The sequence below is a fragment of the Priapulus caudatus genome, unplaced genomic scaffold, assembly GCF_000485595.1.
Source record: "Priapulus caudatus unplaced genomic scaffold, Priapulus_caudatus-5.0.1 Scaffold4, whole genome shotgun sequence".
Classification (NCBI taxonomy): Eukaryota; Metazoa; Priapulida; class Priapulimorpha; order Priapulimorphida; family Priapulidae; genus Priapulus; species Priapulus caudatus.
This window is the reverse complement of record NW_014577065.1, coordinates 374,421-392,412: the sequence shown is the minus strand read 5'-3', so window position 1 is coordinate 392,412 and position 17,992 is coordinate 374,421. Positions and strand designations below refer to the sequence as shown.

Below are 17,992 nucleotides of genomic sequence, written 5' to 3'. Positions count from 1 at the left end.
CCGACAGACTGCAGAACTTGGAATGCTTGTATATTTCGAACACTTAGTCCATTCCCTGATGGCTGCGGCCAATGAGAAGCCAGGGCATCTGATTAGAGAAGATCCAGTGCTAGCCTGCGCGTTTAGGTCGCCAGCTCTACATAACCACCACAATGACAGTGACGATACCAAAACAACACCAGCATTGCGACAGAGCATCCAGCACGTTTCCTGCTTTCTGTCCTGTTCAACCTATGAATACATATCTCAGTGAGACATCACCTAGCAAACTATATACCATGGACATTAACATATAACTGATTTACAATAAATAACAATTAAAGTTGTTCTTTTAAAAATACTTAAATATATTTTTTTTACGATAGACATTTCACAAAGCTTCCAGAAATCTGTACAATGGAGATCTTAATCGTTAGTGGGTTAGCGGGGGGGGGGGGAATCCCATCTCTTCAACCTATTGACTATACCCAATTTGTCATTCTTAATTGGACCCCTACATCCATCAACCACTATTATTAACACCCTACAAACAGAGGGGCGAGGGCAGACGGACAATAGCACACTAACAGATTATGCTGGAGCTCATACTGAATACCAGTTAAGAAGCAACTAAAATCAAACTTAATGGACAGCGACCTGATATTTCCCAGGTGCTCTGAGATGCCAGAAACACTTAGTAATTTTGGTAAATGTTCATGTGTGTCTAGGTAACTATGTTTGCTCACTTCGCTAAATGTAAACTTAGACATTCGCGCATACATAAGCTGACGGTTGAGACATCATGAGCACACCCATTAATTGATTGCCGTGAGCACGGGTTCCGGACCAAAATGACATGCGCCTGCATCACAGAATGAGTTGGTATTCAGCTCTTCTTAGGAGCTTCTAAGGTTTTGTTGCCCCATAATACCTCAGCCAAAAACTCGAAAGAAAAATGTAGCTGGCACTTTCCTGAAATCATCCATCAGAGTCTGTGACACGCTTCCTCGAGTCTTTTAAGAAGCAGAATTACGCAGACAAACATCTCCACTATCTCGAGTGGTGAAAGGTCCTTGTGTGCGCTGCATGTTATCCACACACCATTGCATGCCATCCCTGCCTGAAAAGCGTAGAGTAATACCATAAAATTTAAATCACGCACGCCACCATACACTGGGATAACCTTGCACGCATGTTATGTTTATAACGTGACTCGAATCAATATCAGCACTAAACTTTATACTCACTATGACTGTACTGAACAAGCATCGGGGGTCAGGCCATGCCTGGATAGTGTCATGAGAAGCCTCTAGCTGCCAGCCTGCCTCCATGGTTTGTTGTGAGGTGGACACCAGCTGCCGTTATATTGCCACTGAACAGAGTGGTAAGATCGTCCTTTCCGTGCCAACTTCTTCAACGGAGGTCTCATGACTGGCACCAAGCGCACCGATTAACCTGCATCATTTTAAACATGTACTCATTTCAACATTTTACTCAACTTTTATAGCAGCCAGCTAAATGCTTAGGGTGGGATTTTTGGAAAAGCGTGTGTGTGTTTCTTACTAAAGCTTTAATTTCCTACTAAAAACTCCAAAAGCTAAACAATTCATATCTTTCTATTTTATCCTTGAACAAGACATATAATGTTTAACATGATTTGATGCCTGAGGCGGTAAAAAAAGCGTCATTAAAAGTTTGCGCTTCTTCATATGTCGCTTACGCAAGTGCATTTCACGGTTTCTCAATATATATCGTGAAAATTCTAGTTATTGTTTAAAGCAAAACATGTCCTCAATGGCCAAAACGAGTCCTCAAAAAAATTGCCCTTTGATGCAATGCCCATTAACTTCCATTTCCTTCCATTCTGCCTAATGAAATAAAGCTTGCTTAGAATTTGCCGATTGCTACTGAGCCATACAGAAAAACAGTGAACATACATGCTTAGTGCATCATAGTTCCTGTCCTTATAAGTTTATACCAATTTGCCCTAAATATGCACTCTACCCAAAGATGTTCAGTAACTATTGGTTGTAATTGTTAACCTGTGAGAAACTTTCTGGAGGAGAATTCTCTCTCTCTGTTGGTCGTGAAATCTGAATCTTGGTTGCCTCGCCTTTCTTGCTCCTCAACTACAGATGGGGAATCGAAGAACAGGTAGAGACACTTGACTAGCTGTTAAAGGAACTGAGACAGAAAACCATCACTTCAACCTGAAAATCAGTAGAAAGAATCAATAAATTCTCACGTACTGAATACTATAGGTTCAACAGTTATATGCTATACAATATAATTATATGTAGACTTGTATGTAAAATTAAATTTATTCTAATTTAATTAATTTAAATAATTTAACTTAATAAATAAATACAAATTTTTTTTTTTTTTTAATTAATCAAAATATATTTTTTATTTAATTAATTACAATTCATTTTTGTATTGTAGATAAAAATATATTTCTAAGATTTGCATTGAATTAAGATCAGGCTGCACACACTGAAGCATTTAAAGCAGTTTATGCTTTACATATCCGGCTACCTACTTACCATACTATGAGTTACCAGCTGCGAGAAGGTTGGGTGTGCCGATTTAACAGGCATCCATCCATTTACTGTGCCTCCTCTGTATTCTCAATCTCAAGCGAATTTCACGATCGCTTGACTGGCTGCCTCTGTAAACATAAATTCCGAAGAAAAACACTAAAATATCTACCATAAAAACTTATTGGGACTGCACTCACAGTGCGAACTCCATGTGACATTGCGTTTACTTGAAACACCACAAGACATTACGAGTTAATTGTGCGCTGGAAGCATTTCACCTGGTGCGCGATGCATGCTGCATTCTGCCTGAGAATGCAAAATTTTATGCCACTATAGAGGAATTGCTGCTTTCAAATTATTACTGCAGCATGTATGCCCGGTTGGGAAAGCATGACCATAATGCTGCAGCCGTAGTATCTGGCTTGTTACGTAGCTAAGACTTGCAAACAACATCCTACAGATTGTGCAAGAACAGATTTGCTCTCAAGAAGTGTGATCGGTATGATAACACGAGATTAAAAGGCAAATGAAAGTCGAGCACGGTAAAGTCAAACAATAAAAAATAAATTAAAACAAAAATATTAAAAATATTAAAAAATCCACCTACCTGTCAGATTTTTAAAGATGTAACCAAGACACAAACTAAATGCTGCATTAAAATTAACTAAAACAGTATTTTGAACTAAGGTTCATAACTGTATTATGATAACTATACAGCTTTGACTAGTAGTATTCCAAATGATTAAATCTGCTCACAGTAGCCATTGATTTTGATGCCCTTCTTCTGACTTCTGTTACCATTAGCCTTAGAGACATAGCCTACAAAACTGAAGGATATCCCAAACTTCTCCATTCTCACTTGAAGGGCTGCTACCAAAAGACCTAAAATTCACACAGTTTTGAACTTCAATATTAGCATTTTTAGTACATCAATACTTTTCAATACGTATAATAGCATCTGATAAACATATATCACTACTATTAATACATTCAATATAATGAATTAATAATGTGAAAATCACTTTCACTTATCTTATCAAAAGATATAATTATTTTATTCTTCACTTGCACATACTCTTGAAAAGAATAATTAAACAAAGTACATGTAAATTTATATACCTTACAAAACAAAGAGGCCCAACATGTTATAAAGCTTGTCTTCTTGCTCTGCAGGGTGAACATGCGTCTGCTTGGTGGCAAAACTCCATGAACAGTTTTTGCGGAGGTGCATCAACCAATAGAGCCATTGTCCTGTAAATAACAGGGTAAAACACATTCACATTTGAATACCATGAAACACAGGATTCCCACATGCACGTGCATCAGAAAAATACATTAGCAGGCAAAACCATCTTTATTACGATAGACATTAAGGCATTTGTGAATCTTGGATGGCTAATTGCCACCCTACACAAACTGATTATATTTATACGAATTATGATACTACTAAAAATTTCTCATGTTTCCCATTTTTTATTCAAGTGGTTGATTTATTTTTCTTTAAAACTGCTCATTTGAGTTAATGACGCATGCTCTATTTGCTAAAAATTGCAACTAATTAAAATTTGAGGCTATGGCGCTATTATGAGTCATGTAGTAGTTTATCGTTCACATCGAACAATTTTATAGTAAAATAGGAAGCTATAATGCCCAGCAATTTGCACATAAAAATGAACAGAATTACCTTCGATTTTGTGAAAACCAAGTAGAATTTTTATTTTTATTTAGTATTTACGGTGACGTAATCACTTTAAGAGCTAAGATGCAACACCTTTGTTTCAAGGAAAGTAATTTTGCACATGTATCTAAACACAATTTTATCACAAATTCATTTTAGCTTGCCCAACTGCCACTCCACACTCGTGTGACTGAAAACCTTCTGTGTGTTGACTACTATGACTGTCACACGATGGTGACACAACCAATCGTACAATACCAACTTGTTTGCTGTTCTGTCAGTCGAAATGACACAACAAAATAAACTGCAATCATTGAGTGTTGCGTTTCAGTTAGTCAACATAAAATTGCGCCGTGATCACCATCACCTTTACGAAAAGAGTGACCTCAGCGTTTCAAAAAGTTTAAAACATAAAAAATATCATCATCACCACAAGGACTAGGTATGTCAGGGTGCGAAATTAACGGGAGTCCAGAGTCAAATACTCCCTGATTTACTGTCGAACTCCCTGATTTGACATATGCACTCCCTGAAAATTCTGCCATTCTAACTAGTTTGTTCCAGAGCACGGCTCGCAGAATTACCGTATTTTTTCAGTAAAAGTCCAAAGAAAATTTGGCAAACGTGCAACCGCATGGATCTTAAAAATAAGCACATGCGTTATTGTTAATATCTTTAATTTTGAACTTCAGACTGCGGACTCCCTCATTTTGCTGCGGACTCCCTCTTTTTGAGGGTAAGGAGTCCGTTGGACGCCCGTGTTCAAAAGTTAATTTCTACCCCTGGTATGTTTTTTTATATATGGTGATGAAGATCTACAAGTAGATGGATATTGCACATCTACAGGACATACTCTTACCTGAGCTTGTTGAGGGGTAGGCTCATAAACTGGCCGGGCCTGAGCCATCAACTTTTTCATGATATTCATCTTGCTATATCTGAAACATTTCCATCAAAAATTTTGAGTATCAGCTGTCTCTAGACGGACTTGCGGCCCCGGTTTTTGCGCCCAGCGCACAGCTCGCGGCGAAGCCGCGCCCCAACGTGAATACGCCGCCCCCTTTTTATCCCCTTAGACAGATACCTTAGACAAGGGTCTGAAAACGCACTCCGCGAAAACTGGGCGCAATCCAACCGACATTTCGGGATGGACGGCTTGAGGCCATCTGTCAATTACATAGATAACTAAGCAGTCAACTAATAAAATATCCTAATGAAATGTGTGACGTCCAACTAATACATTGTATGATATAGTATAAGATTATTATAAGCTAATATCACTGAATTTATACAAGAAACTATAATGTACTGAATAGCATATACATCACAATTCCTAACATAAATATAGTTCAGTAGTTGGACCTCGCGGGAAAAAACAAACATTATCTATACACTGCCAAATCAGCAAAGACAAACATGTCAAACATATTTAATATGGGTGGATTACCTCTCGAGTCACCTTCATTGTTCTGTTCTTTGAGCAAAGATGCGTAGCGATGCAAGCAGGTGACCATGACCTCCAGCAGTCCTACTTCACGGTAAACGTCTTTGAAAATACTATTGTGGCGAAGCACCTTCAGCAGTGTTCTCATGCACAGAATACTGCATTTGGCTGACCTTGAAAAGTAATGTAAAAACCTGATAGTGAGTAACCTAACAACTGTTAAAATGACTATACATAAATACGACCAGACTCCTGCATGGGCCTGAACACAAGTACAATAGACAGTAATAGTAATAACGAGAAGTCAGATTACCAAGTCAAAGCAATATTTGATTTCATAATTAACTCGGCAATCAAACTTTGGCTCTATTGCCCCAGAAATTATTTCATATATAATAAATGAGGTATGACTGTATGAGCTGATCCCGGGCTTCTACTCAATATCTATTTCAGTACAAACTGATGAAACTCGCACCATAAACTCAGGTATATCAGATTGTACTTACTGCTGAGTTTTGATAAGTATGCTGAGACTAATGAGTTCTTTACAGGGAACAAAATTCAGATTAAAGACGATGAATTCCAGCATCTCAAAGAACTTTTCCTGCAATAGATTCCCATGAGAAGAAAGAATTAACAATACACAATGCCAATATAAAAATATAAATTAAGAAACTTAGTGTCATTAACTTTAAATGCAAGCTTTCAAGACAATGCTGCATGGTCATGCTACAACGAAATTCCACAGATCTCACGTAACATTATTGTACTCTACCTGTCTACAGGCTGTCAATACAAGGTTTACTATTAACGCTCCCAGCAAGTCAAATTGGATGTTTTTATCACGAGACATGCTGTTTAGTTGAACCGACTGACATTATGGCATAATGATTTCTGCCACGTCACGAACATAATACAACTAAGCATAACTATCCATGATCATGCTGAGGTTACCAAAGAATTACCTGTACTTCTGCAGCTTTCAAGTGAATCTTCTCTACGAATTGTGAGAGTGTGTGCTGTGGCTCCAGAATAAAGTAGTTGACACTGTCTGAGTGGTAGACGCTGCTTATTGCATCAAGAATGGCACAGCACAACGGTGTTGACTGAGCCTGAAACACAACAAGCAGAAATCAAAGGTGTATTAGTATAAGACTAGCCTCACCCATACTAACTAAAACCAAAACTGATGAACCTACTCCTCTCAATCCCCAACTTAAATTCTACCTTAACCAGGCCGACGAGGACCACTACTGACAGGCATGATCGATACACAGCTAGAAAAGTGAGAGGTTTGGCCCATGAAGTTACAGATATGGACAGACCTGTTAATGTGACAGATGGTAATAGCTTTCTTGGTTAGAGTGCCACGCTAACTTAATATATGGCAGTATGTGTTTAAGTATTTGTGGATAGTGGGCACTACAACACTAACAGATATGCATTTTACTTGAACACGTTAGAAGCATGCCTTAAAGAACATTCCGTGTGGTTGACTATACATTGAAACATGTATATAGGGCTAGCCACAGAAACCCCCCAAAATGTATTATCAGATATATGGTCAACAGCAGACTACGCTGCACAGAAGGTTGCTAGTCAAAAAGTTGGAAGACATTGTTTACTTTCAACTAAACAAAAGTGAGGTACATACTTTGAGAAAGACAGACTGCAGAACTTGGAATGCTTGTATATTTCGAACACTTAGTCCATTCCCTGATGGCTGCGGCAATGAGAAGCCAGGCATCTGGTAGAGAGATCCAGTGCTAGCCTGTGTAGGTCGCAGCTCCACATAACCACACAGTGACAGTGACGATACCAACAACACCAGATTGCGAAGAGCATCAGCAGTTTCCTGCTTTCTGTCCTGTTCCAACCTATGAATACATAGTCAGTGAGACATCACCTAGCAAACTATATACCATGACATTAACATATAATGATTACAATAATAACAATAAAGTTGTTCTTTAAAAACTTCAATATATTTTTTTTACGATAGACGATTTCACAAAGCTTCCAGAAACTGTACAATGGAGATCTTAATCGTAGTGTTAGGGGGGGGAATCCATCTCTTCACACCTATTGACTATACCAATGTCATTCTTAATTGACCCCTACATTCCATAACCACTATTATTAACACCCTACAAACAGAGGGGCGGGCAGACGGACAATAGCCACTAACCAGATTATGTGAGCTTATTCTGAATACCAGTTAAGAAGAACTAAAATCAAACTTAATGGAACAGGACCTGATATTTCCAGGTGCTCTGAGATGCAGAAACTAGTAATTTGTAAATGTTCATGTGTGTCTAGGTAACTTGTTTGCTCACTCTGCTAAATGTAACTTAGACATGCCGTACATAAGCTGACGGTTGAGACATCATGAGCACACCCCATTAATTATTGGTGAGCAGGGTTCGGGACCAAAATGACATGCGCCTGATCACAGAATGAGTTGGTATCAGTCTTCTAGGAGGTTCTAAGGTTTTGTTGCAGTAACTACCTCAGCAAAAACTCCGAAAGAAAAATGTAGCCCTGGCACTGCCTGAAATCATCCATCAGAGTCTGTGACACTTCACTTGAGTCTTTTAAGAAGCAGAATACCGAGACAAACATCTCCACTATCTCGAGTGGTGAAAGGTCCTGTGTGCGCTGCATGTTATCCACACACATTGCCATGCATCCCTTGCCTGAAAAGGGAGAGTAATACCATAAATTTAAAATTCACGTGCCACCATACACTGGAGTAACCTTGCACGTATGTTATGTTTATAACGTGACTCGATCAATACTCAGCACTAAACTTTATACTCACTATGTATGTACTGAACAAGCATCGGGGTCAGGCCATGCCTGGATAGTGTCATGAGAACCTCTGCTGCAGCCTGCCTCCATGGTCTGTTGTGAGGTGGACACCAGCTGGTTATTGCACTGAACAGCAGTGTAAGATCGTCCTTCCGTGCCAACTCTTCACACGGAGGTTCATGACTGCACAAGCGCACCATAACCTGCATCATTTTAAACATGTACTCATTTCAACATTTTACTCACACTTTTATAGCAGCAGCTAAATGCTAGGGTGGGATTTGGAAAAAGCGTGTGTGTGTTTCTACTAAAGCTTTAATTTCTACTAAAACTCCAAAAGTAAACAATTCATATCTTTTCTATTTTATCCTGAACAAGACATAAATGTTTAACATGATTGATGCCTGAGGGTAAAAAAGGTCATTAAAAGTTTGCTCTTCATATGTCGTTATGCAAGTGCATTTCACGGTTTCTCAATTATATCGTGAAAATTCTAGTTATTGTTAAAGCAAAACATGTCCTCAAAGTCCTCAAAAAAATTGCCCTTTGATGCAATGCCATTAACTTCCATTTCCTTCCATTCTGTAATGAAATAAAGCTGCTTAGATTTGCGATGCTACTGAGCCATACAGAAAACAGTGAACATACATGCTAGTGTCATAGTTCCTGTCTTATAAGTTTATCCAATTGCTAAATATGCACTCTACCAAGATGTTAGTAACTATTGGTTGTAATGTTAACCTGTGAGAAAACTTTCTGGAGGAGAATTCTTCTCTCTGTTGGTGTGAAATCTGAATCTGGTGCCTCGCCTTTCTGCTCCTCAACTACAGATGGGAGATCGAAGAACAGGTAGAGACACTTGACTAGTGTAGAAGGAACTGAGACAGAAACCATCACTTCAACCTGAAAATCAGTAGAAAGATAATAAATTCTCACGTACTGAATACTATAGGTTCAACAGTTATAACTTATATGCTATACAATATAATTATGTTAGTATATGTAGACTTGTATGTAAAAAAATTATTCTAATTTAATTAATTTAAATAATTAATAACTTTAAATAAATACAAAATTTTTTTTTTTTTAATTAAATCACATATATTTTTTATCTTAGATTAATTACAATTCATTTTGTATTGTAATAAACAATATATTTCTAAGAGTTTGGCAATGGAATAAGATCAGGCTGCACACACTGTAAGCATAAAGCAGTATGCCTACATTGCCGGCTACCTACTTTACCCATACTTATGATTACCAGCTGGCGAGAAGTTGAGTGGTTAACAAGGGCATCCATGCCATTACTTGGCTCCTCTGTATCTCAATCTCAAGATTTCAGGCTGATCGCTTGACTGGCTGCTCTGTAAACATAAATTCCGAAAGATAACCACTAAAATATCTACCATAAAAACTTAATTGACTGCACTCACAGCTGCATCCATGGGAGCATGCGAGTACTGAAACATATCACAATACATTACAGTAATGTGCGCTGGAAGCATTTTCACGCTGGGGCGAAGGCATGTGCACTTCTGGCTGAGAATGCAAATTTATGCCTATATGAGAATTGCTGGCTTCTAAATTATTACTAGTCAGCCATTATGCCGTGGGTGGGAAAGCATGACTGGCATTAATGCTGCAGCCGATAGTATGCTGGCTTGTACTAGTAGCTAGACTTGCAACAATCATCCTACGAGATTGTGGCAAGAACAGATGGCTTCTCTAGAGCTGGTGATCGGTATGCATACACACGAGATTAAAGGGCAAATAAAGTCGACGCACGTGGTAAACGTCAAACACAATAAAACAAAATATTAAAAAATATTAAATCCACAGCTACCTGTCTAGATTTTTAAAGAGATGTAGACCTTAACATCTAAATATTTGTTTTGCATTGCGAACTGAGTTCAATGCATTTTTTTCATGGTGCATATGCTCTTTTGAGCTAGACCTGGTAAGAACTTATTCATCATGTAAATATTTATCACATATTAGCTTACGAAATCCGACCAATCGGTAGATTAACAGTATGATAACCAGACACAAACTAATGTGCATTAAAACTTACTAAAACAGGTATTAAACGTGGATTCATAACTTATTATGATAACTTACAGCTACTGTATGATTCCAAAAGCATTAATGCTGCTCACCAGTAGATTTGATTCTGATCGCCCTTCTTCTTGACTCTCTAGCTTACCATTACTTAGAGACAGTAGACTACAAACTGAAGCGAATTCTCCAACTTCTCCATCGTCACTTGAAGGGCTGCTACCAAAGCCTAAAATTCACGACAGTTTGAACTTCAGATATAGCATTTTTAGTACATCAATACTTTTCAATACTATAATAGATCTGATAAAGCATAATCACTACTATTAATACAATTCAATATAATGAAAATAATTGTGAATATCACTTTCACTTATCTTATTCAAAGTATAATTATTTTTATTTTCACTTGCACATCCTCTGAAAAGAATAATAGAACAAAGTACATGTAAATTTAATAACCTTACAAAACAAGGCAACATGTTTATAAGCTTGTCTTCTTGCTCTGCAGGTGCCATGCTCTGCTTTGGGCTGGCAAAACTCCATGAACAAGTTTGCGGAGGTGCATCAACGCAAGAGCATTGTCCTGTAATACAGGGTAAAACACATTCACATGAATACCATGAACACACGGATTCCCACATGCACTGCATCAGAAACTAATTAGCAGGCAAACCATCTTTATTATATAGACATTAAGGATTTGTGAATCTTGGATGGCTAATTGCAGCTACACAAAACTGATTAACTATTTATCAGAGAATTATGATACACATTAAAAATTTTCATGTTTCCCATTTTTATCAAGTGTTGATTTATTTTTCTTTAAAACTGCTCATTTTGATTAATGACGGCATGCTCTATTTGCTAATAAATCAACTATTAAAATTTGAGGCTATGGGCTATGTATGAGTCATGAGTGTATGTTCACATCGAACAATATAGTAAAATAGGAAGTATAATGCAGCAATTTGACCATAAAAAGTGAACAGAATTACTTCGATTTTGTGAAACAGTAGAATTTTTATTTTTATTTAGTATTTACGGTGACGTAATCGACTTTAAGAGCTAAGATGCCAAGCCCTTTGTTCAAGGAAAGTAATTTTGCAGCATGTATCTAAACACAATTTTATCACAAATGTCATTTTAGCTTGCCCAACTGCCACTCCACACGTCGTGTGACTGAAAACTTCTGTGTGTTGACTACTATGACTGTCACACGATGGTGACACAACAATCGTACAATACCAACTTTGTTTGCTGTTCTGTCAGTCGAAATGACACAACAAATATAAACTGGCAATCATTGAGTGTTGCAGTTTCAGTTAGTCAACATAATAATTGCGCCGGTATATCACCATCACCGTTTACGAAAAGAGTGACTCAGCGTTTCAAAAAGTTTAAAAAAAATAAAAATATCATCATCACCACAAGGACTAGGTATGTCAGGGTGGCGAAATTAACGGGAGTCGGAGTCAAATACTCCCTGATTTACGTGTCGAACTCCCTGATTTGACATATGCACTCCCTGAAAATTCTGCGCCATTCTAACTAGTTTGTTCAGAGCACGGCTCCAGAATTACCGTATTTTTTCATGTAAAAGTCCAAAGAAAATTTGGCAAACGTGCAACCGCGAATGGATCTTAAAATAAGCACATGCGTTATTGTTAATATCTTTAATTTTGAAACTTCAGACTGCGGACTCCCTCTATTTTGGCTGCGGACTCCCTCTTTTTGAGGGTAGGAGTCCGTTGGACGCCCGTGTTCAAAAGTTAATTTCTACCCCTGGTATGTTTTTATATGGTGAGAAGATCTACAAGGTAGATGGATATTGGCACATCTACAGGACATACTCTTACCTGAGCTTGTGAGGGTAGGCTCATAAAACTGGCGCCGGGCCTGAGCCATCACATTTTTCATGATATTCATCTTGCTATATCTGAAACATTTCGCATCAAAAATTTTGAGTATCAGCTGTCTCAGACGCTTGCGGCTTGCCGCGCCCAACGTGAATACGCCGCCCCTTTTTATCGCCCTAGACAGATACTTAGACAAGGGTCTGAAAACGCACTCCGCGCGAAAACTGGGGCGCAATCCAACCGACATTTGGGATGGACGGCTTGAGGCATCCCCAACGGCCCCTAATACTTTTTTTGGGGTGGCGCGCCTCAGTGGCTAAGACGTAGTGGCTCCTACAAGAAACTCCAAAAATTGCTGTCAATCAGCAATGACGCGCGTCGCTCATTGGCCGCTACCGGCGATGACGTCGCGCTTCTGCCGAGTATAGCGTTACGTCTATCAGCAGAGGTTTTAACGAAGACGTGTACGGCGCTCCACGTGGGCCTGGCGGCGGTCTAGAGCTATCTCCAAAAGCGCCTGGCTCCGTACGTGCGAGGTTTTTATCAACCATCTTTGACCCGCGCGCTGCCCGTGGCCGACGGCACCGTCGTGCGAGCACGTGCTGGCGTGGCCGTGGCAGTTTTTACACGTAGCTAATCCTACAATACGCGCCACACTGACACACAAATATATATATGCACATGTTTTTACGAAGACGGCGGAGTGGCGACATTCCGCTTCCCTCCTCCCCGCGCTCACAGTGGCGGCGGGCACGGGTCGAAATGCTATATCAACAAACGGCTGGTCGGGGAGTTTTTGGCGCGCGCGGTGACTTTCGTAGTAAATAGATTTTGTATTTATTTAGCATTACATTTTATTGAAACCGCTGCAGCGCATGCTTGTGTGCCTGGCTGGCGGCAGCATTGATGCATGTATATAGATACCTTATTAACCGTGGCGGCGGAGCGAGCGAGAGAGAGAGAAGAGAGAAGACAGACCTGGGGAGCGAGAAAGAGAGAAAGAGAGTGGGAGAACCGCAGATAAGGTACGAAAATACGGCAGGTGACGTACGACGGCGAGGATGTACAAACGCGTGTCAATCTATAATCGGAAGGCCCCTCCAAAGCCGATGTAGCGCCGAGCCGATGGACGTGTCCCGAAAACTGCGCGATGTTTAGGCTGCCCGCTATACGCATTCGCGCGGGCCGCCTTCCTTCGGCGCGCGAATTCGTATAGGCGGGGTAGCGCCGAGATGCTACATACAACACCGCCGCGGTCCGTGGCGCCCAGTCCGCGGAAGTGCGCGGCTTAACCGCTTTCGGCGGTCGGGGAACAACGCATCTTTTGTGCAACGCCATCTTGTACCCGGTCTCTCTGGATAGAAAAAGATTTATAACCAGATAATACATTGAAAAGTGAATATGTATCTTACCTCATGTACATCATATATATAGCAAACAGTCAAATAGCTAAGATAGATGGATCAGGCGGAACAAAACTATATAAAAACCCAATGCAAACTACCACATATGACAATGCCCAATGGGGAAAACCATGTTTTTATAACAGAAAACCATCAAGTATAATAAACGTGCTGTTCAAAAATGTATGCACGTAGATGTGCACATTCAATCATTTACAAAGGTGCTGCAAATACAGGTTTCATAACCACCCAGAAACATTTAATAAATTACAAATTGATTAGTAAATTCCAATGTATCATTAAATTATGTAGCACAAAAAAATCGATGGCTATCAACATTTCTTTGATTACAATGTGTGCACCATTGTCCCATTTGAAAATATAGTGAATCGATTAGCGATTTGACCTAGGACTGATAAATCACAAAACAATTTCGAAATGTGCAAATATCACAAAATGTTCACATTTATCTTTTTATTGTAGTTACTAAATATGATGATTCGTGCATGTATCAGGATTAAAATGTATAAAGTCAACTTCAAATTTATCATCTTCATCATGTAAATTATTATGATTTGCTAATTTTGATAGATCGTAAGCACATAAATCAGAAATCCTTTAACCTGACACTGACAGCAGCATTGATTAGAGCAACTGCAGAACATCAACCTAGACCATAAACTACTTAAGGTCTTTAATCGAGGCAAATGGATGTAAACAAAAAATCAACCAATATTATTCTATCACATAGCTGAATTGCCTAAACTCGCATAAAAGAATTCATTATCAGATTGCCGATCAGTTCCCTTTTTGATTTATGAATGGTCTTAAATGAACAGTGAAAATGAATGGACCTAATCCGTGAATACTTAAAGAAGAATGCTAATTTTATTTGATTCATTTAAGCAATATTCATATAAATGGAATACTTTTCAGTTTAGCAGCTCAACTTTAGTTTGACCATAATAATAAGTTATCATATACAATTTTAAAGGGACACATGACCTAAGGTTCCTTGCATATTCTCAGTTAGAATAGGTTTAAATTATGCTACATAAATAATTTCATTGTTCAATATTACTATATTTACTAGAAAAAACGTTTCAAAGCTGACGGCTATACCCTTGCTAATAATGAAGGTGACACCACTACTAGCGCATTTACTGACAAAGTTGTGCAACACAACTTGTCGACTGCAGGCTACAGACTGAGGTCTGGCAGAAACAGCGGATTTAAAATACTGTGCATTAAATCAACAGTTTACGGAGATTTAGACGATACCCTATGCTAACCTGGCAGAAGCACTGTGTATTCACCTGAAACAGTGTATGTGTAAACTATAATAAGTCAAATGCCCACCCCATCCATAGCTTCAGTGCAATTATCTTTCTAAATGTGATCTGATTACCTAATAGCATTAGATTTTAAAGAAGAATCCCAATACTATGCAGTTCCCCACCCACCTTTCTCGCACCACCCCTTGGATCATGGATACCAGACAAAATGGCTCATAATTTACAGCACATTTGTCACCCAAATTTAAAACCTAGCTAAAACATTGATGGAAAAATTTAAATTTATATGACTGCCACGGCTAGACAATTTACTCTGCCTAAAGCGATTCAATGGTCTTATAATCGATGGCAAGTAATGTAATAATTGCTATGTAAACAGCGCACGGATTGCTTTACCACCACTCAACCTCATACAAACTGCTACCACATCTGACATTAACAACCTAATATATTTTATTTTTTTTATTTTCAAGGTAAATAGCTGGTTGCCTATGTTATTACACGGGGTATGTGCTTGGTGGCCAGAATATGAGACTTAGATAAGCAACTGGGTTGCTAAAGCATGCAGCCAAAATGCAAAATTGTGGAGGCCTATATTATAAATATAAGCACATACACAGTGTATTATCTGGGTATTTATGTCTTTTCTATTCATGTATTTATCTAATAACTGATTGATTTTGTGTATAATTACCCTTTTTGCACATTTTTCACACAAGAAAGTGTAATTAGTGAAAAATAAATATACAGTCAAATTTTGAAAATAAGGTAAATAACTATTTAATCCCATTCCTATTTAAATGTGAATTTTAATCCCAATTTTGCATAATCTGATGCAAACCTGTCCTACATCTACACCTTATACACGTGGATCTAACATAATACAGATAAGTGCATATGATCAGGAGTAGATAAAGGGAAGGAGTGTGACTTCAATAAACAAGGGAAATTCGTCATTTACTAGCCTTATAATACCTTCGATTTACTACGCGTAACTCATCCAACTTGAGCTCAAATCGGACACAGTACATTCGCCCATCATCGTACGAAATCATTTCCTCGTAGACACCCGCAATCCGGAGATACAGACTGAAACGTACGTCATTGAATTAAGATCAGGCTGCACACACTGAAGCATAAAGCAGTTATGCTACATTCCGGCTACCTACTTACCATACTATGATTACCAGCTGCGAGAAGGTTGAGTGTGGTTAACAGCATCCATCCATTACTTGCCTCCTCTGTATTCTCAATCTCAAGGAATTTCACGATCGCTTGACTGGCTGCCTCTGTAAACATAAATTCCGAAGATAAACACTAAATATCTACCATAAAAACTTATTGACTGCACTCACAGCTGCATCCATGTGACATGCGATACTGAAACACCACAAGACATTACAGTAATGTGCGCTGGAAGCATTTCACCTGGGCGGATGCATGTGCATTCTGCTGAGAATGCAAATTTATGCACTATAGAGGAATTGCTGCTTCAAATTATTACTGCAGCATTATGCCCGGTGTTGGGAAAGCATGACCATAATGCTGCAGCCGTAGTATCTGGCTTGTACTGTAGCTAGACTTGCAACAATCATCCTACAGATTGTGCAAGAACAGATTGCTCTCAGAAGTGTGATCGGTATGATACACACGAGATTAAAAGGCAAATGAAAGTCGAGCACGGTAAAGTCAAACAAATAAAACAAAAATATTAAAAATATTAAAAATCCACCTACCTGTCAGATTTTTAAAGATGTAACCTTTAACATCTAATATTTTGTTTTGCATATGCACTGAGTTTCAATCATTTTTCATGTGCAATGCTCTTTTTGAGTAGACACTGGTAATGAACTTATTCATCATGTAAAATTTGATATTAAACATTTATCACATCATTGCTTACGAAATACGAAATAGTAGATTATATATAATAACTGCAGACACAAAACTAATGTGCATTAAAATTACTAAAACAGTATTTAGAAACAGGTTCATAACTGTATTATGATAACTTACAGCTTTGACTAGTAGTATTCCAAATGATTAATCTGCTCACCAGTAGATTGATTTGATGCCCTTCTTCTGACTTCTGTTACCATTAGCTTAGAGACATAGCTACAAAACTGAAGGATATCTCCAAACTTCTCCATCTCACTTGAAGGGCTGCTACCAAAGACCTAAAATTCACACAGTTTGAACTTCAGATATAGCATTTTTAGTACATCAATACTTTTCAATACTATAATAGATCTGATAAACATATATCACTACTATTAATACATTCAATATAATGAATAATAATGTGGAAATCACTTTCACTTATCTTATCAAAGTATAATTATTTTATTTTCACTTGCACATACTCTGAAAAGAATAATATAACAAAGTACATGTAAATTTATATACCTTACAAAACAAAGGCAACATGTTATAAAGCTTGTCTTCTTGCTCTGCAGGTGACATGCTCTGCTTTGGGTGGCAAAACTCCATGAACAGTTTGCGGAGGTGCATCAACCCAAGAGCATTGTCCTGTAAATACAGGGTAAAACACATTCACATGAATACCATGAAACACAGGATTCCCACATGCACTGCCAACATCAGAAACTACATTAGCAGGCAAACCATCTTTATTTACTATAGACATTAAGGATTTGTGAATCTTGGATGGCTAATTGCAGCTACACAAAACTGATTAATATTTATACGAATTATGATACACTAAAAATTTTCATGTTTCCATTTTTATCAAGTGTTGATTTATTTTTCTTTAAAACTGCTCATTTTGATTAATGACGCATGCTCTATTTGCTAATAAATCAACTATTAAAATTTGAGGCTATGGGCTATGTATGAGTCATGAGTGTATGTTCACATCGAACAATATAGTAAAATAGGAAGTATAATGCAGCAATTTGACCATAAAAA

At 38.2% G+C, this 17,992-nt stretch overlaps 1 protein-coding gene across 2 annotated transcripts in view; it reads right to left on the bottom strand.

Annotated features, from left to right (window-relative positions):
• LOC106821395 (WD repeat and FYVE domain-containing protein 3-like) overlaps positions 1 to 17,593 on the bottom strand; it is a gene marked incomplete at its 5' end in the record, with an annotated part of 51,777 nt that extends 34,184 nt beyond the window's left edge. For both annotated transcript variants that reach the window (XM_014826166.1, XM_014826174.1), the window contains 10 exon segments: positions 5,645 to 5,814; positions 6,148 to 6,245; positions 6,607 to 6,753; positions 7,296 to 7,518; positions 8,151 to 8,337; positions 8,463 to 8,655; positions 9,194 to 9,355; positions 16,238 to 16,353; positions 17,121 to 17,241; positions 17,471 to 17,593. In XM_014826166.1, coding sequence (XP_014681652.1) covers positions 5,645 to 5,814; positions 6,148 to 6,245; positions 6,607 to 6,753; positions 7,296 to 7,518; positions 8,151 to 8,337; positions 8,463 to 8,655; positions 9,194 to 9,355; positions 16,238 to 16,353; positions 17,121 to 17,241; positions 17,471 to 17,593 — 1,540 coding nt within the window.
• Positions 17,594 to 17,992: the final 399 nt, after the last annotated feature.